Source organism: Meira miltonrushii (genome assembly GCF_003144205.1).
Source record: "Meira miltonrushii strain MCA 3882 unplaced genomic scaffold FA14scaffold_2, whole genome shotgun sequence".
NCBI lineage: Eukaryota > Fungi > Basidiomycota > Exobasidiomycetes > Exobasidiales > Brachybasidiaceae > Meira > Meira miltonrushii.
Genome location: NW_020289944.1, coordinates 4,384,715 through 4,404,946, shown reverse-complemented (window position 1 = coordinate 4,404,946; position 20,232 = coordinate 4,384,715). Strand labels below are relative to the sequence as shown.

Genomic DNA, 20,232 nt, shown 5'->3' with positions numbered 1-20,232 from the left:
GGAGAATCTGTCTCTATAACGAAGTACGATGCAATTTCAATTTACTAGTAATTTGGCTGGTAACAAAATCGCGTCAGCGCTCTTGAAGGGCCAGCTACTGCGCAAAGCTTGACGCGTCTTATTGTTTGAAGACTTGCCAAAAAATTAAATAAAGGCTGTTGAGGGAATCGAACCCTCGTCTTTTCCGATTTGACAATCGATTGAGAAAGTTGTAAAGGAAAGATGCTAACCGTTACACCAAACTGCCATAACAGCGTAAAATGCGGGATAGGTGCGTATATGAGCACAACCACAAATGCCACCATTCTCTCGCTCTAAGATGTCCTCTACAGCCAAATCTTTTTCGTTATCTGTTCTTATGACATTCGATATTACACTGTTTTATAAGATATAGTACATGATAATACAAAAAGATATTTTCCAAAATAACAAAACTTTTCTTTTTAGTTGGCAGGTCTTGGAGTTTCAGCTACCGATTCAGATCTTTGACGATCACGTCCACCTGCAGAAGCGCCATTACTCAAATAAACACCTGCCGTTCCTTGTTTGAATTTTTTAGCCAAAAGTTGAGGATCTGTATAATCTCGTTGAATCCAATCCCAAGTAGATACAGTCGTACCATTTTTGACTTTGATTCGATCTCGCGTTGCACTCATTGCGAGTTGTCCTGTTCGATCTCCATCAACATCCGTTCCTGCACCTTGTGCACCAAGATCGTAATCTGGTGATCCATTTGCTTCGCGAGCTGCTTGTCTCTCTTCGGCTCGTTTGAGCTTGAGCACGTCCAAAGCTCCTTTCAATATGCTATTGTCTTCCACCAACAATTCCTTCGGTGCTGCTTGTCCATGGAATACACGTTCTGCATGTTGTTCGTCCAGAATTGGCTCAGGGTCATGAATCCGAGTCATTCTTCTGTACGTCTCTGAGCCTACACCACCGCTAAGGAATCGAGCTGCATTGAGAACATTGCCAGGATTGCGATGTCGACAAGTAGGATAAAGTGCTATATTTCCAATCGTCGATGAAGGCAAATCCCTTCCATTCGGTCGTATGGCTGAGAATGATGGCGCAGGATTCTCTGCTGTTGGCGGTGTGATCAAAAGAGAGGCTGTTGGATGAAAGGGCAACACAGTTGGACGTGCACTGATGGAACCAAACAAAGTATCGCATGGTTGATACTTAGACGCATCGGCCAAGAAAGAAGCAAGAGCACGTCTTTGTTGAAATGCTCGTGAGAATGCTGGCCCGCTAGGTGTAAGATAACCAGGCTGAGCATCTCGTGCTTCTTGCACCAAAACAGGATAATCATTGGCGAAAGCATGCATGCTAGACATTGACGATTGAGTGTTGTGCCCATTCAGCGCCTCTTCTGATACCGCAGGTAGATCATTCACAGTTTGTCCAGATGCCAGCATTGAAGATTGAAAGGGGATGGCTTTATGCCATAGGTCCTCCACAGATCGCTTTGGTGCTTCAGCTAGCTCCTCCGCAGTATTGATAGGGAGAGTGCCATCTGCAGGCTCTACGTGGCCATTTGTGATGGTTGGCTCTCGAACTCGTGCAGCTTTGCCTCTTTCATAGTCTGCATCCTCAATGACATAGATCTTTGCATCTTGAGGTACTTCGCCGTACTGTTCTGATTTGAGGGGTATCGAAGGAAGAAAGTCGGGTATATGGGAGGATGATGTAGAGCGACTTCGTTTTCTTTTGTGCCCGTTGTAAAGCGCCAAGCTTCCGTTGGCAGCGGCGTCTTGGGCTGATGTCGAATCTGGCGTTGTGGGAGATGGTGATGGATGAAGTGATTCTTCCGCTTGACTATCTTCGTCGGATGCGTCTGCTTGTAGAAGGCGGTCAAGGAGATCAATCTGATCTTGATCTACTTCTTCGTAGGTCAGAGATTGTTTTGCTGCATCTTCTCTTTCTGGCTTTGCGTTTCGAAGCTTTCGATCCAACTGCTTTACACCATCCAGCCAAGGTTCAGCTTGTCGTTCCGTATCCTGAATCCTTTGGACGGCTAATTGTTGCTCGCTTTCATCCTTAATATCTCCAGCAAAATCATCCATAGGTCTTCTATGTCCTGCCACTTGCTGACCATCTTCGCTCAATGTCCAATCATAAATCTCTTCACTTGAAATGCCAAGCTCATTCAAAGCTGCTTCTGCATCCCAAGCACATGCTTTTGTCCTTCCTGCATGTTCGGCATTCTTTTGACATGAGCTCCCCAAAACGAGCAAATATCTTTCCATCAATTCGCTCAGCAATTCTACCGCCTGACCGCTACTCCTTGCAAAACCTGCCGAAGATAATGCTGTTCGAACATATCTCTGAACGTACGTGGATGCAAATGAAGATGTGGAAGATGATGGAACAGACAAATGCGGCGGTGGCATTGCCGTTGTTGGCTACTCAAAGCACAGTCGATGTTATGGTGCTGAGTGTTGATGGATGAGGTGTAATACTATCACTTCAATGTTGTCGACTTGCAAGACATTCGATGCTTCACAATGTGTGTGCGTGCGTGCGTGCGTGCGTGCGTGAGTGTGTATTATTTTTAGTGCGACAGCCTGTGCGGGCTATGCTTTCTAGTTTACATACGCGGTGCTGCACTCTTTATAGCACACAAAGCGGGCTTGCAGTCTGAACGGACTGGTATAAGCGCGGCCCGGCTTAAGTTGATGGCATGAAGACATAACACAATTCAAGGTTCATGTCAAATGAAGAACTGTAAAGTCACATTGTGATCCTGTCAAAGACGGGCGCATGAAATGCCAGATGAGATGCATTTTTTGACGGTTTGACTGCATTTACGCCCATAATACGGTTGAGTAAACGCATTAATCGGAGCATGAAATGGAATATTCTGACTTCAAACGTAATCGGAGGCAAGTCACTCACATTCATAAAAATTGCACGACGCATTGAGATAGGACATTGATTAGGTTCTTGATGTCCGCTTTTTTATTCCCACTTCAAAAACATCATTCTTCATCTTGATCTCATTCACAACATCTCTTTTCACACCATGAGCACGTCACCAAAGGTAAAATGAAACGAAAAAGAAGCTGCCAGCCATAACCTCTAATGACCAATCCTGTTTCTATAGAGACTTCACGTTACTCGATTTCCCTTGGGCATAAGTGCAAGGTGACAATGATTTTAAGTTGGTCTTTTCTTTGGGCTGTTCTACTGACACAACTCTTAACTTTTCACCGCCACAATAGAGACTTGGGCAACGTCTTTGAAAGTATCGGTCCCATATTTGAGTGCAGAATTCCGTTTCGAGCACGGTGAGTGAGAAGAAGCAGAGAGAGATGTTGATGAGAAGTTGCTGAAAACGTATTGTCCGACAGCTACGCATTCGTGGAATACCTTGATCCAGAAGACGCACTAGTACGTTTCATCTTTGTTCAGCATCTGCAGCTCATCATTGATCGCTGACACTTCATATGCACTCTCACAGACAGCAATGACGAAATTGAACGGGTACCTGATGGAGGATAAACAGCTGACGGTGTCTTGGGCTACTGTGAGTCAATGCGAATCAGCATTTAAAGTGACTTTGAAAAGCCCTAATACCATAATCTTCTTGCCATGATAAGCAACGAAGCAACAACAATAGCATCAACAATCACATCCGTGCTCAGAAGGACAATCCGAACCTCTGTCCACTGCCAGAGAAACCGAATTCTCGTTATGCCATGCCGAACAGTGGTGCTGATGAAGAATCGATTCAGGAAAATTCAAAGGTAGTCCCATCCCAGCAATCTCCAAAAGCACCTTTGAGCGGATGGGAAAGTGGTGAGAATGCTGAAGGTGGTACAGGAATTCGCATTCGAGGGATTTCCGAGTCTGGTGAGGCATACCAGAACTCCCACTGTGGATGGGATTCTGGAAGTGATCAAGAATTCGACTTCACACCGGACGACAGCCCGGTCAAGACGATCAGTCGCCCCAGAAGTGAAGGTGACGTACGCATGCTGAATAGCCAGGAGAAGCACTTGATGAAAAACTCCGAGAGTGCTCCTTGCCTATCCAAACGGAAACGTTCATTCGGGGCTGTCGGAGGTCACGGCAATACTGAAGCCCCAAAGCGTGCCCACGCAGAGGAAGGATGGTGAGTCAAAGGACAAGAGAGGATCGCAGGATGACAAGAAGGGCCGCGAGGCTTTACAGGGCAAGCCTGAACTGCGAATGGAATCCTTGAGCGCATCGTTTACTCACACTCGCAATTAATTCCCGTACGGTCGTCAAGAAGAAAAAAAAACAGGTATTGCGTTGAAGATACTGTATTATTTTTGTACATGATAGATAGAAATGTTGAAGAGAAGAGTTGCACAACAAAGCCTTACCAAGGATATGATTGACGCAGACATAACCTAGCTATATGCCACCGCTGCCAGGTACCATTTGCCGCGTTTTTTCACTCCATCTGAATTGGGGACTGTCGCCATCTCCCATTCGATTATACCGGATGAAATCTGCAAGGAGGTAGCATGTTCAGAAGCAGGATTCGGCTATATCTATGGTCATGCTTTTGTACTCACTGTTTGTGCCGCTTACGTTCATCACTCGTCTAAAGGTCATGTTGATCCTACCGCCAACGTAGGATGTTCTTTTAGGGATGGAGTGTTCCCAGTCAGCCTGGGTTCTACCTTTCATGACCAAAAGATCACCATCTTCCAAAACCATCTTTTCCGTTGGTCTTTGAGCGGCTGGACCTTTACCTTTTGTGCCCATCTTTTCGTTTGAGGTTGCATCTGGAACGGATTGATTTGCGGGAGCTTTGCGTCGTAAATAAAAATCTCTTGAAGCTCCAAGTGAAATTGAAGCAATCGTTGGCGATTTTCCCAAAAATGCTTCATCATCAGAATGATATGAAATTGAATCTTTTCCATCAGCATAATAATTTATTATTATTGCATTAAACCTGGCCCCCGTCTTTTCTTCCAAGATTTTTCTCAGACGATCCAATAACGGTGGAAATGGTTTTGGTGGAAATTTATATAAATGATCAGGTGATCCTGTATCATCTTTTCCAAACGTTGCTGTGAATCGTGGCGTTATGATTCGCTGTTTTGATCGAGGTTGAATGTACGTTACCCGATGCCATGCTAATTCGTTCAACATCCAATTTCGTAGCCGTTTGCGTTCTTGACTTCTTATCCAGCCTTTACAGTACAGCAAATCTAAGCTTCCGTTCAGTTTCTCTATGTTTCTCTCGGATCGACTATCGAATGAATCATCGTCGAGGGAGGGATCTCCCACCTCCTCATCTTTTGGCTCTTCTGTTCGATGCACTTTCTTAGGAGGCGAGCTGGATGGTCCCACAAGCAGTCCATCCTCTAGTCTCCTTTTTGAACTACCTCCAACTTCTTCTCCTTTTACTTCCTTGCTCTGCTCCTCTATCAAACTTTGTTCAATCGCAGCTTTGATCCTAGCCTCATCATCCATATCGGCAACCTTTGCTTCCGCTTCCGAAAGGGCCAGCACCTTTTCCAGTTCGATTTCCTCTAAGCTCTTCTTTGGGCTTTTCCCTGCATTCGTTGTACTCCCTCCAGTCTTGGCGAATAGACTCGCTATCTTTTGCGTATCAGTCATCTTGCCATTGAAGTTGTGGTGATCAAACGGTAAGGAGTGGAAAGAGTGGAGGCATTTGGCGGGCATTTGCTTGCTTACGCGAAAAAGTAACACAACGCGTATCTTAACGCGTGCAAAACTAGCACTCAATCATGCTTTCCACTTCCATCATCACCTTTCAAGGTTCGCTGACCGTCATTTGATAATCAATGCGGCTCCATAGTAGCGGCTATGCGGATACGATATGAATGATAAATTGAGACCATTCGTGAGAAGATTCTGCAATGAATACATACGCCGCCAAGTAAAGTATAAGTCCGATTCAATTGACTCTACGGAGCCGTATTCAATAAAGAATTTCTTCAGAGAAAAAACTATTTGTGGCTTAATGATGAGCTGATTTCTCATATGTCAGACTTGCTATGAATGTCGGCGGAGCAAGCACCTAAATGAGCTGCTGCTGAGCGAGCTTAGAAGCCGTGCGAGGAAGATACATAAATAAGGGATCGTCCACTTCAAGTGGTCTCGCCCATCACCATCTTCCATCCCGCTCCCCTTACAAAATGACACTGTCCCTCTCTTTCTATCCTCTTCTTTTTGTAACCACCGCTCTTTTGACTGTGAATGCAGAGGAGAGCTGTGCGTACAAAATACCATCATGGGATCCATATCCAAAGTTGCATACAGTCAACAAGACATGGTCCTATGGATCTGCCAAAGAAGGAAAAAATGTCACGATTCCCGATCCCTATTATTGGCTAGAAGGGGATTTGCATAACGATACAGATGTGATCGAATTCATCAAAGAAGAAACAAAAGTTACAGAAGATTTTATGGCAAAATGCAAAGATAAAGATGCAATCACGGCTTCCATCACTGCTGCTTTCGATTATGATAACTATGATTTCTTCACCCGCGTTGATGGTGGGCCAAGCCCGTACTACACCTATCAAGTAAAACGTGCAAAGGAAGACCGTCCGACATGGTATGTCTGTACACCAGAAGAGTTGGAAGCAGCAAGAAAGGACAACCTTGCAACACCACCCGGCAAGAAATTCTTGGTTGAAGAATTGTTGAGCGAAAACGGAACGGCAAATATTCAAGATTGGCGAAATTCACCAAATGGAAAATATTTCGCTTATTTAACTTCAGAAGCAAATGCGGATGTGGCAACTTGGTATGTACGTTCGATTGATTCACCTTTGATCAATGCAACCACTTTCCCGCCTGGTGGTGAAGGTGCTTTGCCGGACGTGATTCCGTTTTGTCAAAGTGATTTTGAATGGAAACCGGACGATTCTGGATTTTTCTACATTCAAACCGAAGATAGCAAAGGAGGTTTCAATACAGTGATTGGTTCGACTATTCGCTATCATCAAATGGGAACAGCAAACGAAAAAGATATTACAATCGTTCACGCTGATCCGGTCAGAGCTGATGGAACGAATAACGATTGGCATATCAAATTAAGTCATGATGGTCGTTGGCTCATCGCGATGGGTTCTCATGATGCACTTGAATACAGAAAAGTGTTTGCTACACTTTTGCCTGATCAAACTTTATCAGACAATATGAAATGGATTTCAATTTCTCCAACTTATGATTTCACATTCCAATCAATCAGTGTGATTGACGAATGGCTTTACTTTTCGACCAATCGTGATGCTTTGAATAGCAAAGTAGCAAAAGTCAAACTGGATTGGAGCAAAGCACGTCAAGTGAGCGATGTAAACACATTGACTGATCGTCTTGATTTCGTTGATGTGATCCCTGAGCAAGATGATGCTTCACTTTTTATTGCAGTTGGATTGTCAGAAAATATGGCTTCTTGCGCTTATATCAAAAATGGAAAATATGTCGTTCAAATTTTGGATTTATTAGCCGGTAAGATCGTTCATACTGCCATTCCAAACGATCCTGCCCAATTACGAACTTTAATTACTGCCCATAAAGCAAAATCACTTACGCTCACCGTTTCGGGCACAACTTCTCCCGATGCAGTTTATGAAGTCAGATATGATGGTCAACAATTCCAAGACGTTCTCTTGACTGTACAAAGTATCAAAGGTACCAACGCAACAGATTATGTTTCCGAGGAATTCTTCGCAACAGCTTCTGATGGAACACAAATTCCTTATGCTGTGGTATCCAAGAAAGGCACTCCAAAGGACGGCACATGCAGCGCTTGGGTACATGCTTATGCTTCTTATGGCTACATTGAAACGTTTTATTTTGATGCAACATACTTTTCTTATTTGGTAGGATACGATTGTACATCATTCGTTTGGTCTTCCGGAAGAGGTGGTGGCGATCGTGGTGAACTTTGGCATATTGCTGGACAAAGGAAGAATAAGACAAGGTCCATCGATGATACGATTGCAGTTGCACAAGATTTAGTCAAACGCAAAATTGCTGCACCTGGCAAAGTTATCCTTGATGGTGGTTCTGCAGGTGGTATGGTTGCTGGAGCTGCAGCAAACAGAGCTCCTGAAGGTACATTTGGAGTCGTTTTTCCCGTAAGAGCAGTTCTTGATTTCTTCTTACGTAAACGTTCACGAGATGGAGCAGACCAGATTGAAGAATTTGGTGATGTTGACAATCCAACCGATTTCGATACGATCATTCAATGGTCTCCTTTACAAAACATCAACAAAACTCGCGATTATCCGGCAATGTTACTCCTTCCAGGTGATTCGGATGATCGTGTGGTGGCCGCTCATAGTTTCAAATACCTCGCACAAGTTCAAGCTGATCATCCAAACAACAGCAAACCTTTGCTCATGCACTTGGTCAGGGAAGCAGGTCATACACAAATGGGTCTGAGTACGGATACAGAAACGATTCAAGGCTTACATCAATTATGTGTGGCTTCCCTCGTTTTAGATCTCAAGCGTGCGAGTTGATGCGAGGTAGTCAAGTCACATTTTAGCTTTTGCCTTATCTTTCACATCCTGAGACTATCTCAAGTGTAAGTTCATCATTCTTTATAATTCAGATATATACCGACTCAAAATTTCTTTGATCTGAGACAGGGGAAATATTGTTATGTGAAGCCAAAATTAAGAATGACATCGATGTTCCGTGCGTGTAGGATGGCGGATGATGAAATTCAGCCACCCCTTATCTTCTGTTCCGACATTCGCATACCGGCACTCATTCCTTCTCCTAAACGGATATCAGTGACAGGCACAGAATTATAAGCGATCTTCCAAACGACAATTCACTTCCCATTTCTCGAAGTGCTTGTGACAACCAAGCTACAGCATGACATCAATCACTTTTCACGTAGCGCTTTTAGCCATCTTTGCATGTTTGACTGTTAATGCAAATCCAACATGGAATCCAACTACATATCCGTACCCGAAAGTGCATACAGTTGACAAAATATATACGTACAGATCAGCAAAGCAAGGAGGAAATGTCACAATTCAAGATCCATACAACTGGCTTGAAGCAGACCTTCACACAGATGCGGATGTGATCAAGTTCATCGACGAACAAACAAATCTCACTGAAACGTACATGGAAAGGTGTAGCGATAGGGACGCAATCAAAGCATCATTTGCTTCGGCTTTCAACTATGACGATTATGATAACTTCTTTTTTGTTGATGGAATTGCAGCTCCGTACTATACGTACAGCCTTACTCGGGCCAACGAGAACCGGCCAGTATGGTATGTGTGCTCACCTGAAGAGTTGGAAGTAGCAAGGAAGGACAACCTCGCAACACCGCCTGGTAAGAAGTTCTTGGTTGAAGAGCTTCTGAGTCAAGATGGAACGTCAAGCATTCAAGATTGGAGGAATTCCCCAGATGGTAAGTATTTCGCTTACTTGGTCTCGGCGTCAAATTCAGATATACAAACTTGGTATATTCGTACGATCGATACGCCATTGGTGAACGCAAAAACATTTCCACCCGGCGGTGAAGGCGCTTTGCCAGACGTAATCCCATTCTGTCAAGGTAGCCTTGAATGGTCGCTCGATTCTTCTGGCTTCTTCTACGTTCAAACAGGAGACAGTGATGCAGGAGCAAAAACAGAACACGGATCATCTGTACGTTATCATCGAATGGGTGTTCCGTATGAGAATGATACAACCATAGTACATCCTGATCCTATTGGCCCGGAGGGAGGATATAACATCTGGTCGCTACTGCTCAGTGCAAATGGCACTTGGCTGATTCTAAAAGGAGTTCAAGATGCTGTCCAGGATGCAAAAGTATACGCATCATATTTACCCGGTCAGACTTTATCCGACCACATGAAATGGATTTCGGTTGCTCCTTCGTATAACTTTACCATTGCTTCAATCAATGTGATTGATGATTGGTACTACTTTGGTACAAATCGAGATGCCTTGAATGGAAAGATTGCTAAAGCAAAACTTGATTGGAGTAAAGCACGTCAAGTGAGCGATGTGAACACCTTAAAAGATTCGATCGATTTTGTGGACGTTGTCCCAACACGGCCATCTGTCTCGCTGTACACAAATGTCGCATTATCGGATCAGTATGCACTCCTTGTTTATGTCATAAAAGGGAGGTATATCGCACAAGTTTTGGAACTGAAAACGGGAAGGATTGTACACACTGCTATTCCTGATAATCCGTCACAATTCACAAGCATAACGACTGCGCTTAAAAGTAGATCTGTCACGTTGAATCTTTCAGGAACTACTTCTCCTGAATCGGTATATGAAGTCAGATGGAATGGGACGGCTTTTGAGGACGTTTTGTTCACGGTCCAAAAGATAAACGGAGTCGATCCAAAAGACTACATCACGGAAGAGCTTCTTGCTACTTCCGAGGATGGCACGAAAATTCCATATTCAATCGTATACAGGAAGGGAACACAAAAAGACGGGAAGTGCACCGCTTGGCTTCATACATATGGAAATTTCGGAGCTGTGGAAGGATTTTATTTTGATTCAACGTATTTCTCTTGGCTCACAAGCTATAGATGTGCAATCTTTGTTTGGTCTTCCCCTCGTGGTAGTGGAGATGAAGGCGCAGAATGGCATGTTGCCGGTCAAAGGCACAATAAAATCAAGACAATCGAAGATGTGATTGCGATCGGGCAGGACCTAGTCCTTCGAAAGATTGCTGCTCCCGGTCAGGTCATCCTTGAAGGGACAGAAGAAGGTGGCATGATCGTAGCAGCAGCAGCCAATAAAGCTCCTAAAGGTACATTTGGAGTAGTTCTACCCAGACGACCCGTTTTGGATTACTTTTTACGTAGACGGTCCACTGGAGGAGCACTTCAAATCGGAGAATTTGGCGATATTTACGATCCGACAGATTTTGATACAATTATCCAATGGTCACCATTGCAAAACATCAACAAAACTCTCGATTATCCAGCAATGTTGCTCACACCGGCTGATTTCGATGATCGTATTGTGGCCGCTCATGCTTTCAAATTTCTTGCACAAATCCAAGCTCTTCGTCCCAACAATTCAAATCCTTTGTTGATGCATTTGGTCAGACTCACAGCTCATACCAACGCTGAGCTGAGCACGCCAATTTATGACAATGAAGGATTACACCTAATATGCCTCGTTTCTCTCACTTTCCAACAGAAACGTATCAATTGAGCATGTCATGTATATCCAATACAATAGCAGTCATATGATAGCTTTTGACTTATAGATCACATCTTGAGACTAACTCTTGTGTAAGTCCATCCTTCTTTATAATTCAATAATTTGTGTCCGAGCTCACAACGACTTTGATTTGAGACAGGAGCAACATAGTCAGGAGGGCTAAATTAAGAAAAATGTCGGCGTTCCGTGCGTGTAGGATTTCGGATGATGAAATTCAGCCACCCCTTATTGTCTGTTCCCATATCTACATACCGACACTCATTCCGTCGCCTATGCTAGTAGCACACATTCCTCTCTTCTCCCCCTTGATCTCCTTTCATGTTCTAGAATTGGGGGCCTCGAGGTCAATTTCTATTAATGCGTTGATGAAGACATGCCAAGGACAGATATAGGATCATCAGCTTACTCTATAAATGACACTTCACTTCCTCTATCTCGAAGTGCTTGTGACAACCAAGCTACAGCATGACATCAATCATCTTTCACATCGTGCTTTTAGCCATCTTCGCATATTTGACTGTAACTGCAAATCCAACATGGAATCCAAGCACAAATCCGTACCCGAAAGTGCATACAGTCGACAAAACATATACGTACAGATCAGCAAAGCAAGGAGGAAATGTCACAATTCCAGATCCATACAACTGGCTTGAAGCAGACCTTCATAAAGATGCAGATGTGATTAAGTTTATCGACGAACAAAAAAATCTTACAGAGACGTACTTGGAAAAGTGCACCGAGAAGGACGCAATCAAAGCATCACTCACTTCGGCTTTCAATTTTGACGATTACGATAACTTCTTCTTCGTTGATGGAATTGCAGCTCCGTACTATACGTACAGCCTTACTCGAGCCAACGAGAACCGGCCAACATGGTATGTATGTACACCTGAAGAGTTAGAGATTGCAAGACAAAATAATATGGCAACACCGCCCGGTAAGAAGTTTCTGGTTGAAGAGCTTTTGAGTCAAAATGGAACGTCAAACATGAAAGATTGGATGAATTCTCCAGATGGTAAATATTTCGCTTACCTGGTCTCGGAGTCAAATTCTGATATGGCAACTTGGTATATTCGTACGATCGACAACCCATTGGTGAACGCAACAACATTTCCACCTGGTGGTGAAGGTGCTTTACCGGACGTGATTCCGTTTTGCCAAGGTAGTTTTAAATGGTCACTTGATTCTTCTGGTTTCTTCTATGTTCAAACAGCAGATAGTGATGCAGGAGCAAATACAGAATCCGGATCATCTGTACGCTATCATCGAATGGGCGTTCCGTATGAGAATGATACAACCATAGTACATCCCGATCCTATCGCCTCTGACGGAAGAAACAATAACTGGTTACTAATGCTCAGTAAAGATGGCACTTGGTTGATCCTAGTAGGAGTTCGTGATGTTTTGAGATATTCAAAAGTGTATGCAACCTTTTTGCCGGGTCAAACGTTATCCGATAATATGAAATGGATATCAGTAGCCCCTTCATATGATTTCAAGCTGTCTCCTATCAATGTGGTTAATGATTGGCTGTACTTCAGTACAAATCGAGATGCGCTGGACGGAAAGATTGCCAAAGCAAAACTTGATTGGAGCAAAGCACGTCAAGTGAGCGATGTAAACACTTTGAAAGATTCGATAGACTTTGTGGATGTTGTGCCAATGCAACCATCTATCATGCTTTATACACAAGTTGCATTATCGGACCAATTTGCAATTATCGTCCATATCGTAAAAGGAAGGTATAAGGTACAAGTTTTAGAGCTGGAAACAGGAAGGATTGTACACACTGCTATTCCTGATAGCTCATCACAAGTCACAAGCATAACGACTGCACTCAAAGGTAAATCTGTCAATCTAGGTCTTTCAGGAACCCTTTCACCCAGAACCGTATACGACGTCAGATGGAATGGAACGGCTTTTGAGGATGTGCTGTTTACAGTGCAAAAGATCAATGGAGTCGATCCAAAGGACTACATCACGGAAGAAGTTCTTGCTACTTCCAAGGATGGCACGAAAGTTCCCTACTCAATCGTATACAAGAAAGGAACTCAAAAAGATGGAAAATGCACTGCTTGGCTTCATACATACGGAAGCTATGGAGTTGTTGAAAAGTTTTATTTTGATGAAACGTATTTCTCTTGGTTTACAAGTTACGAATGTACAATCTTTGTTTGGTCTTCCGTTCGTGGTGGCGGGGATGAAGGCGCAGAATGGCATATCGCAGGTCAAAGGCAAAACAAAACCAAAACTATCGAAGATGTGGTTGCGATCGGACAAGATTTAGTACTTCGAAAGATTGTAGCTCCAGGTCAAATCGTCCTTGAAGGAATCTCTGCTGGTGGTATGGCCGTAGCAGCAGCAGCCAATAAAGCTCCTCAAGGTACGTTCGGTGTTGTACTGCCCAAAAGAGCCGTTTTAGACTTCTTCTTGCGTAGACGCTCAACTGGAGGATCACTACAGATTGGAGAATTTGGTGATGTGTATGATCCAACAGATTTTGATACAATTATCCAATGGTCTCCATTGCAAAACATCAACAAAACTCTCGATTATCCCGCCATGATGCTCATCCCGGCCGATTCAGATGATCGTGTTGTACCTGCACATAGTTTCAAATATCTTGCACAAATTCAAGCTCTTCGTCCAAACAATTCGAATCCTTTGTTAATGCATTTGGTCAGATTTGCAGGTCATTCCACCGCCGGCTTGAGCGCTCAAAATCGTGCTGATGAAGGGTTACATCAATTATGCCTCATTTCTCTTACTCTGCAACAGAAACGTATCAATTAGAGATGACATGTATATCCAATATCATTATTCCAATGCTCATCATCTTTACGCCTGCATGTCATGTTAATTGCTGTGATCGCGCCAGTGTTGATGGTTGTGTGCACTTTCTTGCTTAGCGGCTTTTAGAGTTGAACATGCATTCATTCTTCTCCACACCAACAGTCATCCCCTCTTCTCATTATGGCCAGACCAACAAAAGGGATCATGAATGTAGGAGAGATTTCAGCACAGATAGGATCTTATCTCAAGCTGTCCAGCAATCCAAAGCCACTTCGATTGATATATTCAAGTACGCCAACATGGCCATTTCCAGAAACGAAGTCTTCATCCCACCAACAACAAATCGATATTGGCGTTTTGGATTCTTCCTTTAATCCTCCACATAAAGCTCATCATGCTTTGGCAACGTCTTCCAAACCTGCATTTGCAGATGAACAGGCTACCGCAATCAAAGGCAAGGAACAATATGATGCAATCCTACTGCTGTTCTCGGTACGAAATGCTGATAAAGGATTAGGATCTAGTAAAGATGCATCGCCTGCTCAACGAATAGAAATGATGCAATTGATGGCACAAGAGTTGGAAAGCGAAAAATCAATGAATGTAGCTGTTGGAATCGTGGAAGAGCCATTAATGATCACAAAGAGTACATTGATTCACGATTTCATCAAGCAACAGCCCAGTACAGCTCCAATACGACTGCATTGGTTAGTTGGATTCGACACTCTGGAACGATTCTTTCAAGTGAAATACTACCCTTCACCAGACTATTTCGCAAAAGCATGTCAAACTTTCTTTGAAGATGAACGAACGACATTTGTTTGTGCACGAAGGCAAATGAATAAAAATACAGATGCAGGACGAGACACATCATCGCAAAAAGCAGAGCAAGTATTATTACAAAGCAAAGAAGTATCTCCTTGGAAAGAGCGTGGAAGTGTGGTCATGATCGATTTACCCACATCCGTACAGGATGTCAGCAGTACTGCAATACGCAGAACGATTCAAAAGAAAGACAGCAAATCGGATGAAGACTTGCAGGGAAAGTTGAGTCAGATGACCGCATCCTCAATTGCATCGTATCTTGTACGGGAGAAGCTGTATAAAGAGTAATGCGACAGCATACTGTGTAATATAAACAAAGCATATATTTGTGATCCTTATCTGCTTGCTCAAAATCTGTTGAGTCGTAACACTAACCAGCATGTCACCCCGTCAAAACTGCAATCATGCTGGCCAAAATCAAATCCATATCCACCCTTCTCGGTCTTGGATCCGTATTCTTGGCACTGGCCTCGATCCTGTTCAAGCTTGCCCAATGTTCAGCAGCTTGTTCATAAGAAGAAGTTCCAATCGGTCTTCCGAATCCGTCCGTTTGCATTCTTTGCGGTTCATGATGACCTGGTGGAAAAGCATTGATTGTTGCTCTGCCTAAATTGCGTAATTCATCACCGATCAAACAATTTCCATTCATTCCTGCTGCCAACAAAGGTGATCCAAACCCTGCCAAGAGTACCCCTGGTCCCCATAATCCAACACATGCGCCTTTTCGATGGGCACCGTATAACCTTGGACCATGATCGGAACCCGAAGATGATGAATGTGATGAAGTGATGGAAGTGTGACTTTGTGATCTTTTAAGGGTGTTTGTGTTCGATTTACTCTTTGGTTCCGTTGCCGGTAATGGAGAGAGTGATAGCATTCCATGATAACGTACTTCTTGTTCTCCAATTTTCATACTCAATGCAGGACTTGCATCATCGCCGATCTGCATGGAGGTGGCTGAATTGGAAGGATTGGCTCCTGCTGCTGCAGTGTGATTAAAGTGAGATTGCTGTTGGGCTAAATCATATTGAACAATAACCGTATTACTTGGCAAAGAAATCAAATTGAATCGCGTATGACTTTTACGCCAAACGAGTTTTTGTCCATCAGGTGCTTCGATGGCGAAAGATCGATGTGCAGAAACGGAAGGCGTCATTACGTTATGCATTCCATTTGGTGGACGAAAATCAAATTTACGTGCCAAGGGTTCCCTTCGTACTTCGTACCTTGCCTCTTCTCTTCCTTTTTCGGTTAGTAATGCAATATCTGCTTTCCATCCTTCTCGCTTTTTAGGCACTTTTGCTGTATATGTGAACCTCCTTTGAGCGTTATCATAGAGATAAAATTGTGTAAGGCCGTTGTGATAAGAAGTTGACGGAGTTTGATGTGCGAAATATAGCGAATATTTCATCACGCATTCTTCATCATAATCTGAATAAGCAGGCGGAGGTAGCTGAGACGTTGAAGCGGAGTTTGTCATCATTTTGTTAAAGGGCGAAGATACAGTTTTAGGGAAGAAGTACTTCTTCTTTTGCTCTTATATCCTTTTTTGACATTCTCCGAAAATGTCTTTTCCGTTGTTGACAAATAAATCTATTTTCCGAACGGTACGAGATTGTAGATCTGACGCATGATGGGAATCGGAATACCATCGTCTGAAATGGCATGCATACCTTAATATTATTTGCCCCTCTTACGCTTCTTCTACCCTTTATTTCGGTTATGGGCGTACAGAAAGAAAGTCGCGTGTTATTAATAGACAACTGCCTGTCAAATAATGCAAGCTGCCAATCTTCTCTTCTCTCCCTCTCTGCAGCCAAGGTTGACGGATTTGCGCGGAGGAAAGAATGCGGCCAGCCACAAAAATGAATAAAGTCTAGCCATGATGAGTGAAACAAAAGTCAGATACGTTAACGAATGAATTCGGAATCCTTACTCCTCTTATCTTCACTTTGACTAACCGGCCTCCGTATCACATTTCATTTCTTTCGCCTCATCACGTCGATCTTCAATGGAATGATGACACAATTCCTTAATCACTTTCCCTTCGTTCATCGAATCATGTGATTATACAAAGTACTCATGAAGCGGGCGGCAACGATCGCGGAAAAGGTTCGATAGCGTAAAGAGAGCGGTCCGTAAAGAAGGAAGCGTTCGTTTCCTTCGTTGGGCGTTTGATTTGTCAGAATGGCATCTATTCTTAAGCAAACGCCTTGACTCATACTCCGTTTGAATGCGTTCCTTTTCACTTTGGCGCCCAATGTGCTTTGAGAAGCCTTCATATACCAACCTTAAGGTTCGAGATCGGTAAATACGATAAAGTCACTTTTTCCGTTTGACTTAGCGATCGTCAGAAAAGAATGAATGTGTTCCTCTATAACACCGCTCGTCGGCTGACCAGCCCAGATAGATTGTGGGTACCTGAAGACTAATGCGAATTTGACAAATAAAGAATTGGTCATTTATTTAATATTACATGCATTTTTGTGATTTCAACGAGAACAATTGATTTCGATTCCTCTTTATCGCGGATGCATACACAATCGTTCAGAAGGAAAGATTCCGAACGAATTGCACTCGGCGAATAAGGCAAGCAGGCAAGGAAAGAGGGTCAAATGAATGGAATGATTGCATTTTCTTTCATTTTGTACCTTTGAATCCGCAAAAGAAAGGTGAACTTCATTCAATTTTTGCATTTCATTTCATTTACTTCAGCCTTGGCATGAGACGACGCCTTCTATAAAAACTCCTCTTACCACAAATTTGCGCACGTTCTTGCCCTATCTCTAATTTCCCTTCATACTACAAGTATACCAATCTCCTTATCTTTTTCTCTTTCAGACTGGTCCTGGCGTAAGTGCTTGAACGTATGACCATCATTTAAGCAGTACGAAATGCAAAGAGTTGTTCAAGAAGGCGGCGTACAACTTCCTTTGATTTTCTCATCCAATTCCCAAACAGTTTCAGGTGAAAAGCAAATTTCAAGATTACCTGCTCTTCAAACAACAACAAGTGCAGCAGCAGCAGCAACTGGCGTTCGTAGTGTGGTTGGTGATACAATCGGTGAAAGACATGCAGGTGTTTCACTTTTGATTTTATCAGACGCACCAACATTAGAGATCGAAGGAGATTTTCCTGCTTCTGTTCTTGGTAGTCCTGTTGGAACGGTAAAAGGTAAAACGCTTATCGAAAGAAGTACAGAAGAATATCCTTCTTTAATGAGTATCACTTCTGAAGCAAAATTACGTCAACAAAGTGAACCTCCAATTTTAACTTTGTTTAACAAAGTTCAAATCGCCGCCGCAAATCGAACTTTGGACGTTGAACAAAAGAATTTGAATAAACGATTACTTTGTAATCCCAGAAACGGTTCAAATGATCCACTGATGATACCCAAACATATCGAGAAGACAAACAAAGAAGAGATGACACAACGTTGGCTATTGGAACAAAGTGGAGAAGACGAAATGGGCGTTTTCAAATCAAACAACAACAGTAGCAAGCATTCTTCCCACATCTCAGTCGCCATGTCTGAGCCTGGAGAAGATGAGAAGCGCTGTATTCATGTGAATAACCCAGCTCCGGCTCATTCAGATCTTAAACGAGTCTCAGTGGATCTGTTGACTTTCAAAGGATTACATACACTCATCAACACTTCTCCTTCTCAAGTCATTCGATCACGCGAGGCAACTGTATTTGAACAAAATGAAGAGTCGAATGCAGCTTTTGCTTCAAGCGAGATCGATATCAAGGATGACTTTGACTTTCCCGATAACGAAATCGAAGCAGAAGATCAATCCTTTGTTCAAGAGGATGGTGAAGTGGCACATGCAAGTCTTGGCTGTGCATTATCGTTCTTGGTCCTCTATCAAGGAAGCGAAGGCAGGTTCTGGATTTCAGAACGATATCTCAACCGATTTCGATATGATCATTTGGTTCGCTTGTGTGTTCGTTCTACATCGGATGCAAGTTTGGCAAATGATGAAATGATGCAAAACTTGCACATGCACATCGTCTTATCCGAATCTGTTTCAGATGCTCTGGGTCTTACGCCAAATAGTGCCGGTCTCAATTTGGTATACATTGATCGTTGGGCTATTACTGAAACTCTATCATTGCAATACCTTCTCTTCAAGAACTTTTTGTTGTTGGTAGCACAAAGGGAAGGCTCGATTCGCATCCTCTGTAGCGATAGACGTGAAGAGCTGCCAACTTCTTTAACCGCCTCACGCAGATTCTGGCAAAGTCGTTCACAAGATCCAATATTCTCACGTACGATCGGGACTTCAACAACAGATGGATACGATGAGGCAGCTGAAGGTGAAGTCACTCAAGAGCATCACTACATGCGAGACCGCTCAACCTTCTCGCAAGCACAACTAAGCCCAAGAACTGAAAAGGTGACGCAAACTGCACCAATCTATCCATTGCTAGAATCGCCTTTGTCTCCTTCTGACAAGTTCTTACGTTCCGTTCGTGGTTTGAGTTCGGTTTCCTACACGTTTTCAAGTCTGGAGCATGCTTTGGATGATGTCGTTGGTGCAAGTGGAGAAGAACAGATCTTATCGCCTGTCCAACCGCTCTCCTCTCCGGTTGGCCGCAGACCAGTCTCAGAGCCTACTGCACCATCACGTTTGGCTGAAAAAGAAGAAGATCAAGCAATGTTTAGCAAACAGAACACCCGCGACAAATGTCTTTCTTCACGATTCTCAGAAGAGAGTGACCGTGAACATCTAAAGGAAGAATGCGATAACGTCGATGAAGAAACCCAAAAAGAAGAACAATGTGCAACAAAAGCAATGCTTGCACGTATACCATCAATCTCAAAGAAGCATATCATGATTGGCTTGAATGGCTTGCGTACTCGTTCACGATCGAATAGCGACGTAAGCGGAACGGGAAATGCTCCTCCAAGTGGCGGAGAGGACCAGTCTGACAGTGCAAGTTCAATTATCAGTCGATCAAGTTCATTAATCGTGAAAATTAATGCTCAACGTCAAGCACTAGAAAATGCAGCAAACAGAACATTCAAACGATTTCAATCTGCCAAGAACAAGAATACGTATACAAATCAATGGACCGGATACATCAAACGTCCTCATACAAGCGCAGGCAATCATAGCATTGATAATGATCTTTCGTTGGACGGCAAATACGTTCATCAATCTGGTGTTGGCGATTTGGTGAATCATTCATCATCCTTATTTGGACGTCGTCGTGGGGCACCAACGACTTTAATTTTGAACGGAAAAAGAGATTCTGGTCATAAACAACTTGATCGTGAAAGAATCACGCCTGCTACCCCAACACCAAATCGAACTGGCTCAGAGGTTTTCAGGTCCAATTCACCAACGCCTTCAACACCGAGTATCAATTTGCCTGCTGAGTTGCTCAGTGGTTTGATTGAGACTGGCAATCATGTGACATGCAAGCCAT

The 20,232-nt window shown here is 43.3% G+C and overlaps 8 protein-coding genes and 1 non-coding gene across 9 annotated transcripts; 5 read left to right on the top strand and 4 right to left on the bottom strand.

Annotated features, from left to right (window-relative positions):
* Window positions 1-152: 152 nt before the first annotated feature.
* On the bottom strand, window positions 153-247 carry FA14DRAFT_t23. Its single transcript has one exon. It is a non-coding gene; the product is annotated as a tRNA-Val (tRNA).
* Window positions 248-352: 105 nt separating this feature from the next.
* On the bottom strand, window positions 353-2,559 carry FA14DRAFT_54574 (uncharacterized protein). Its single transcript, XM_025502511.1, has one exon. The coding sequence runs from the start codon at window positions 2,388-2,390 to the stop codon at window positions 444-446; it is 1,947 nt and encodes a 648-aa protein (XP_025356678.1). The 5' UTR covers window positions 2,391-2,559; the 3' UTR covers window positions 353-443.
* Window positions 2,560-3,022: 463 nt separating this feature from the next.
* Window positions 3,023-4,118, top strand: FA14DRAFT_184922 (RNA-binding domain-containing protein; the record flags this gene model as incomplete). The annotated part of the gene is made up of 6 exons (XM_025501416.1): window positions 3,023-3,040; window positions 3,104-3,144; window positions 3,222-3,287; window positions 3,351-3,390; window positions 3,461-3,526; window positions 3,600-4,118. The coding sequence occupies 6 exons, from the start codon at window positions 3,023-3,025 to the stop codon at window positions 4,116-4,118; spliced, it is 750 nt and encodes a 249-aa protein (XP_025356677.1).
* A 146-nt stretch (window positions 4,119-4,264) lies between these two features.
* FA14DRAFT_172920 (uncharacterized protein) lies at window positions 4,265-5,622 on the bottom strand. Its single transcript, XM_025500442.1, has 2 exons — window positions 4,545-5,622; window positions 4,265-4,478 (listed from the first exon to the last, which is right to left on the bottom strand). Exons 1-2 carry the CDS (start codon window positions 5,596-5,598, stop codon window positions 4,381-4,383), a joined length of 1,152 nt encoding a protein of 383 aa, XP_025356676.1. The 5' UTR covers window positions 5,599-5,622; the 3' UTR covers window positions 4,265-4,380.
* A 107-nt stretch (window positions 5,623-5,729) lies between these two features.
* FA14DRAFT_190263 (alpha/beta-hydrolase) lies at window positions 5,730-8,480 on the top strand (the record flags this gene model as incomplete). The annotated part of the gene is made up of 2 exons (XM_025501781.1): window positions 5,730-5,760; window positions 6,265-8,480. The coding sequence occupies 2 exons, from the start codon at window positions 5,730-5,732 to the stop codon at window positions 8,478-8,480; spliced, it is 2,247 nt and encodes a 748-aa protein (XP_025356675.1).
* A 427-nt stretch (window positions 8,481-8,907) lies between these two features.
* On the top strand, window positions 8,908-11,055 carry FA14DRAFT_108921 (prolyl oligopeptidase; the record flags this gene model as incomplete). The annotated part of the gene is made up of 1 exon (XM_025495857.1): window positions 8,908-11,055. A coding segment is annotated over one exon (2,148 nt), but the record flags the coding sequence as incomplete, so codon positions are not given.
* A 588-nt stretch (window positions 11,056-11,643) lies between these two features.
* FA14DRAFT_190262 (alpha/beta-hydrolase) lies at window positions 11,644-14,046 on the top strand (the record flags this gene model as incomplete). Its single annotated transcript, XM_025501780.1, has 1 exon — window positions 11,644-14,046. The coding sequence occupies one exon, from the start codon at window positions 11,644-11,646 to the stop codon at window positions 13,969-13,971; it is 2,328 nt and encodes a 775-aa protein (XP_025356673.1). The 3' UTR covers window positions 13,972-14,046.
* A 129-nt stretch (window positions 14,047-14,175) lies between these two features.
* Window positions 14,176-15,084, top strand: FA14DRAFT_120511 (Nucleotidylyl transferase; the record flags this gene model as incomplete). The annotated part of the gene is made up of 1 exon (XM_025496410.1): window positions 14,176-15,084. One exon carries the CDS (start codon window positions 14,176-14,178, stop codon window positions 15,082-15,084), a length of 909 nt encoding a protein of 302 aa, XP_025356672.1.
* FA14DRAFT_161114 (uncharacterized protein) lies at window positions 14,780-16,516 on the bottom strand. Its single transcript, XM_025498968.1, has one exon. It carries the CDS (start codon window positions 16,277-16,279, stop codon window positions 15,179-15,181), a length of 1,101 nt encoding a protein of 366 aa, XP_025356671.1. The 5' UTR covers window positions 16,280-16,516; the 3' UTR covers window positions 14,780-15,178.
* Window positions 16,517-20,232: the final 3,716 nt, after the last annotated feature.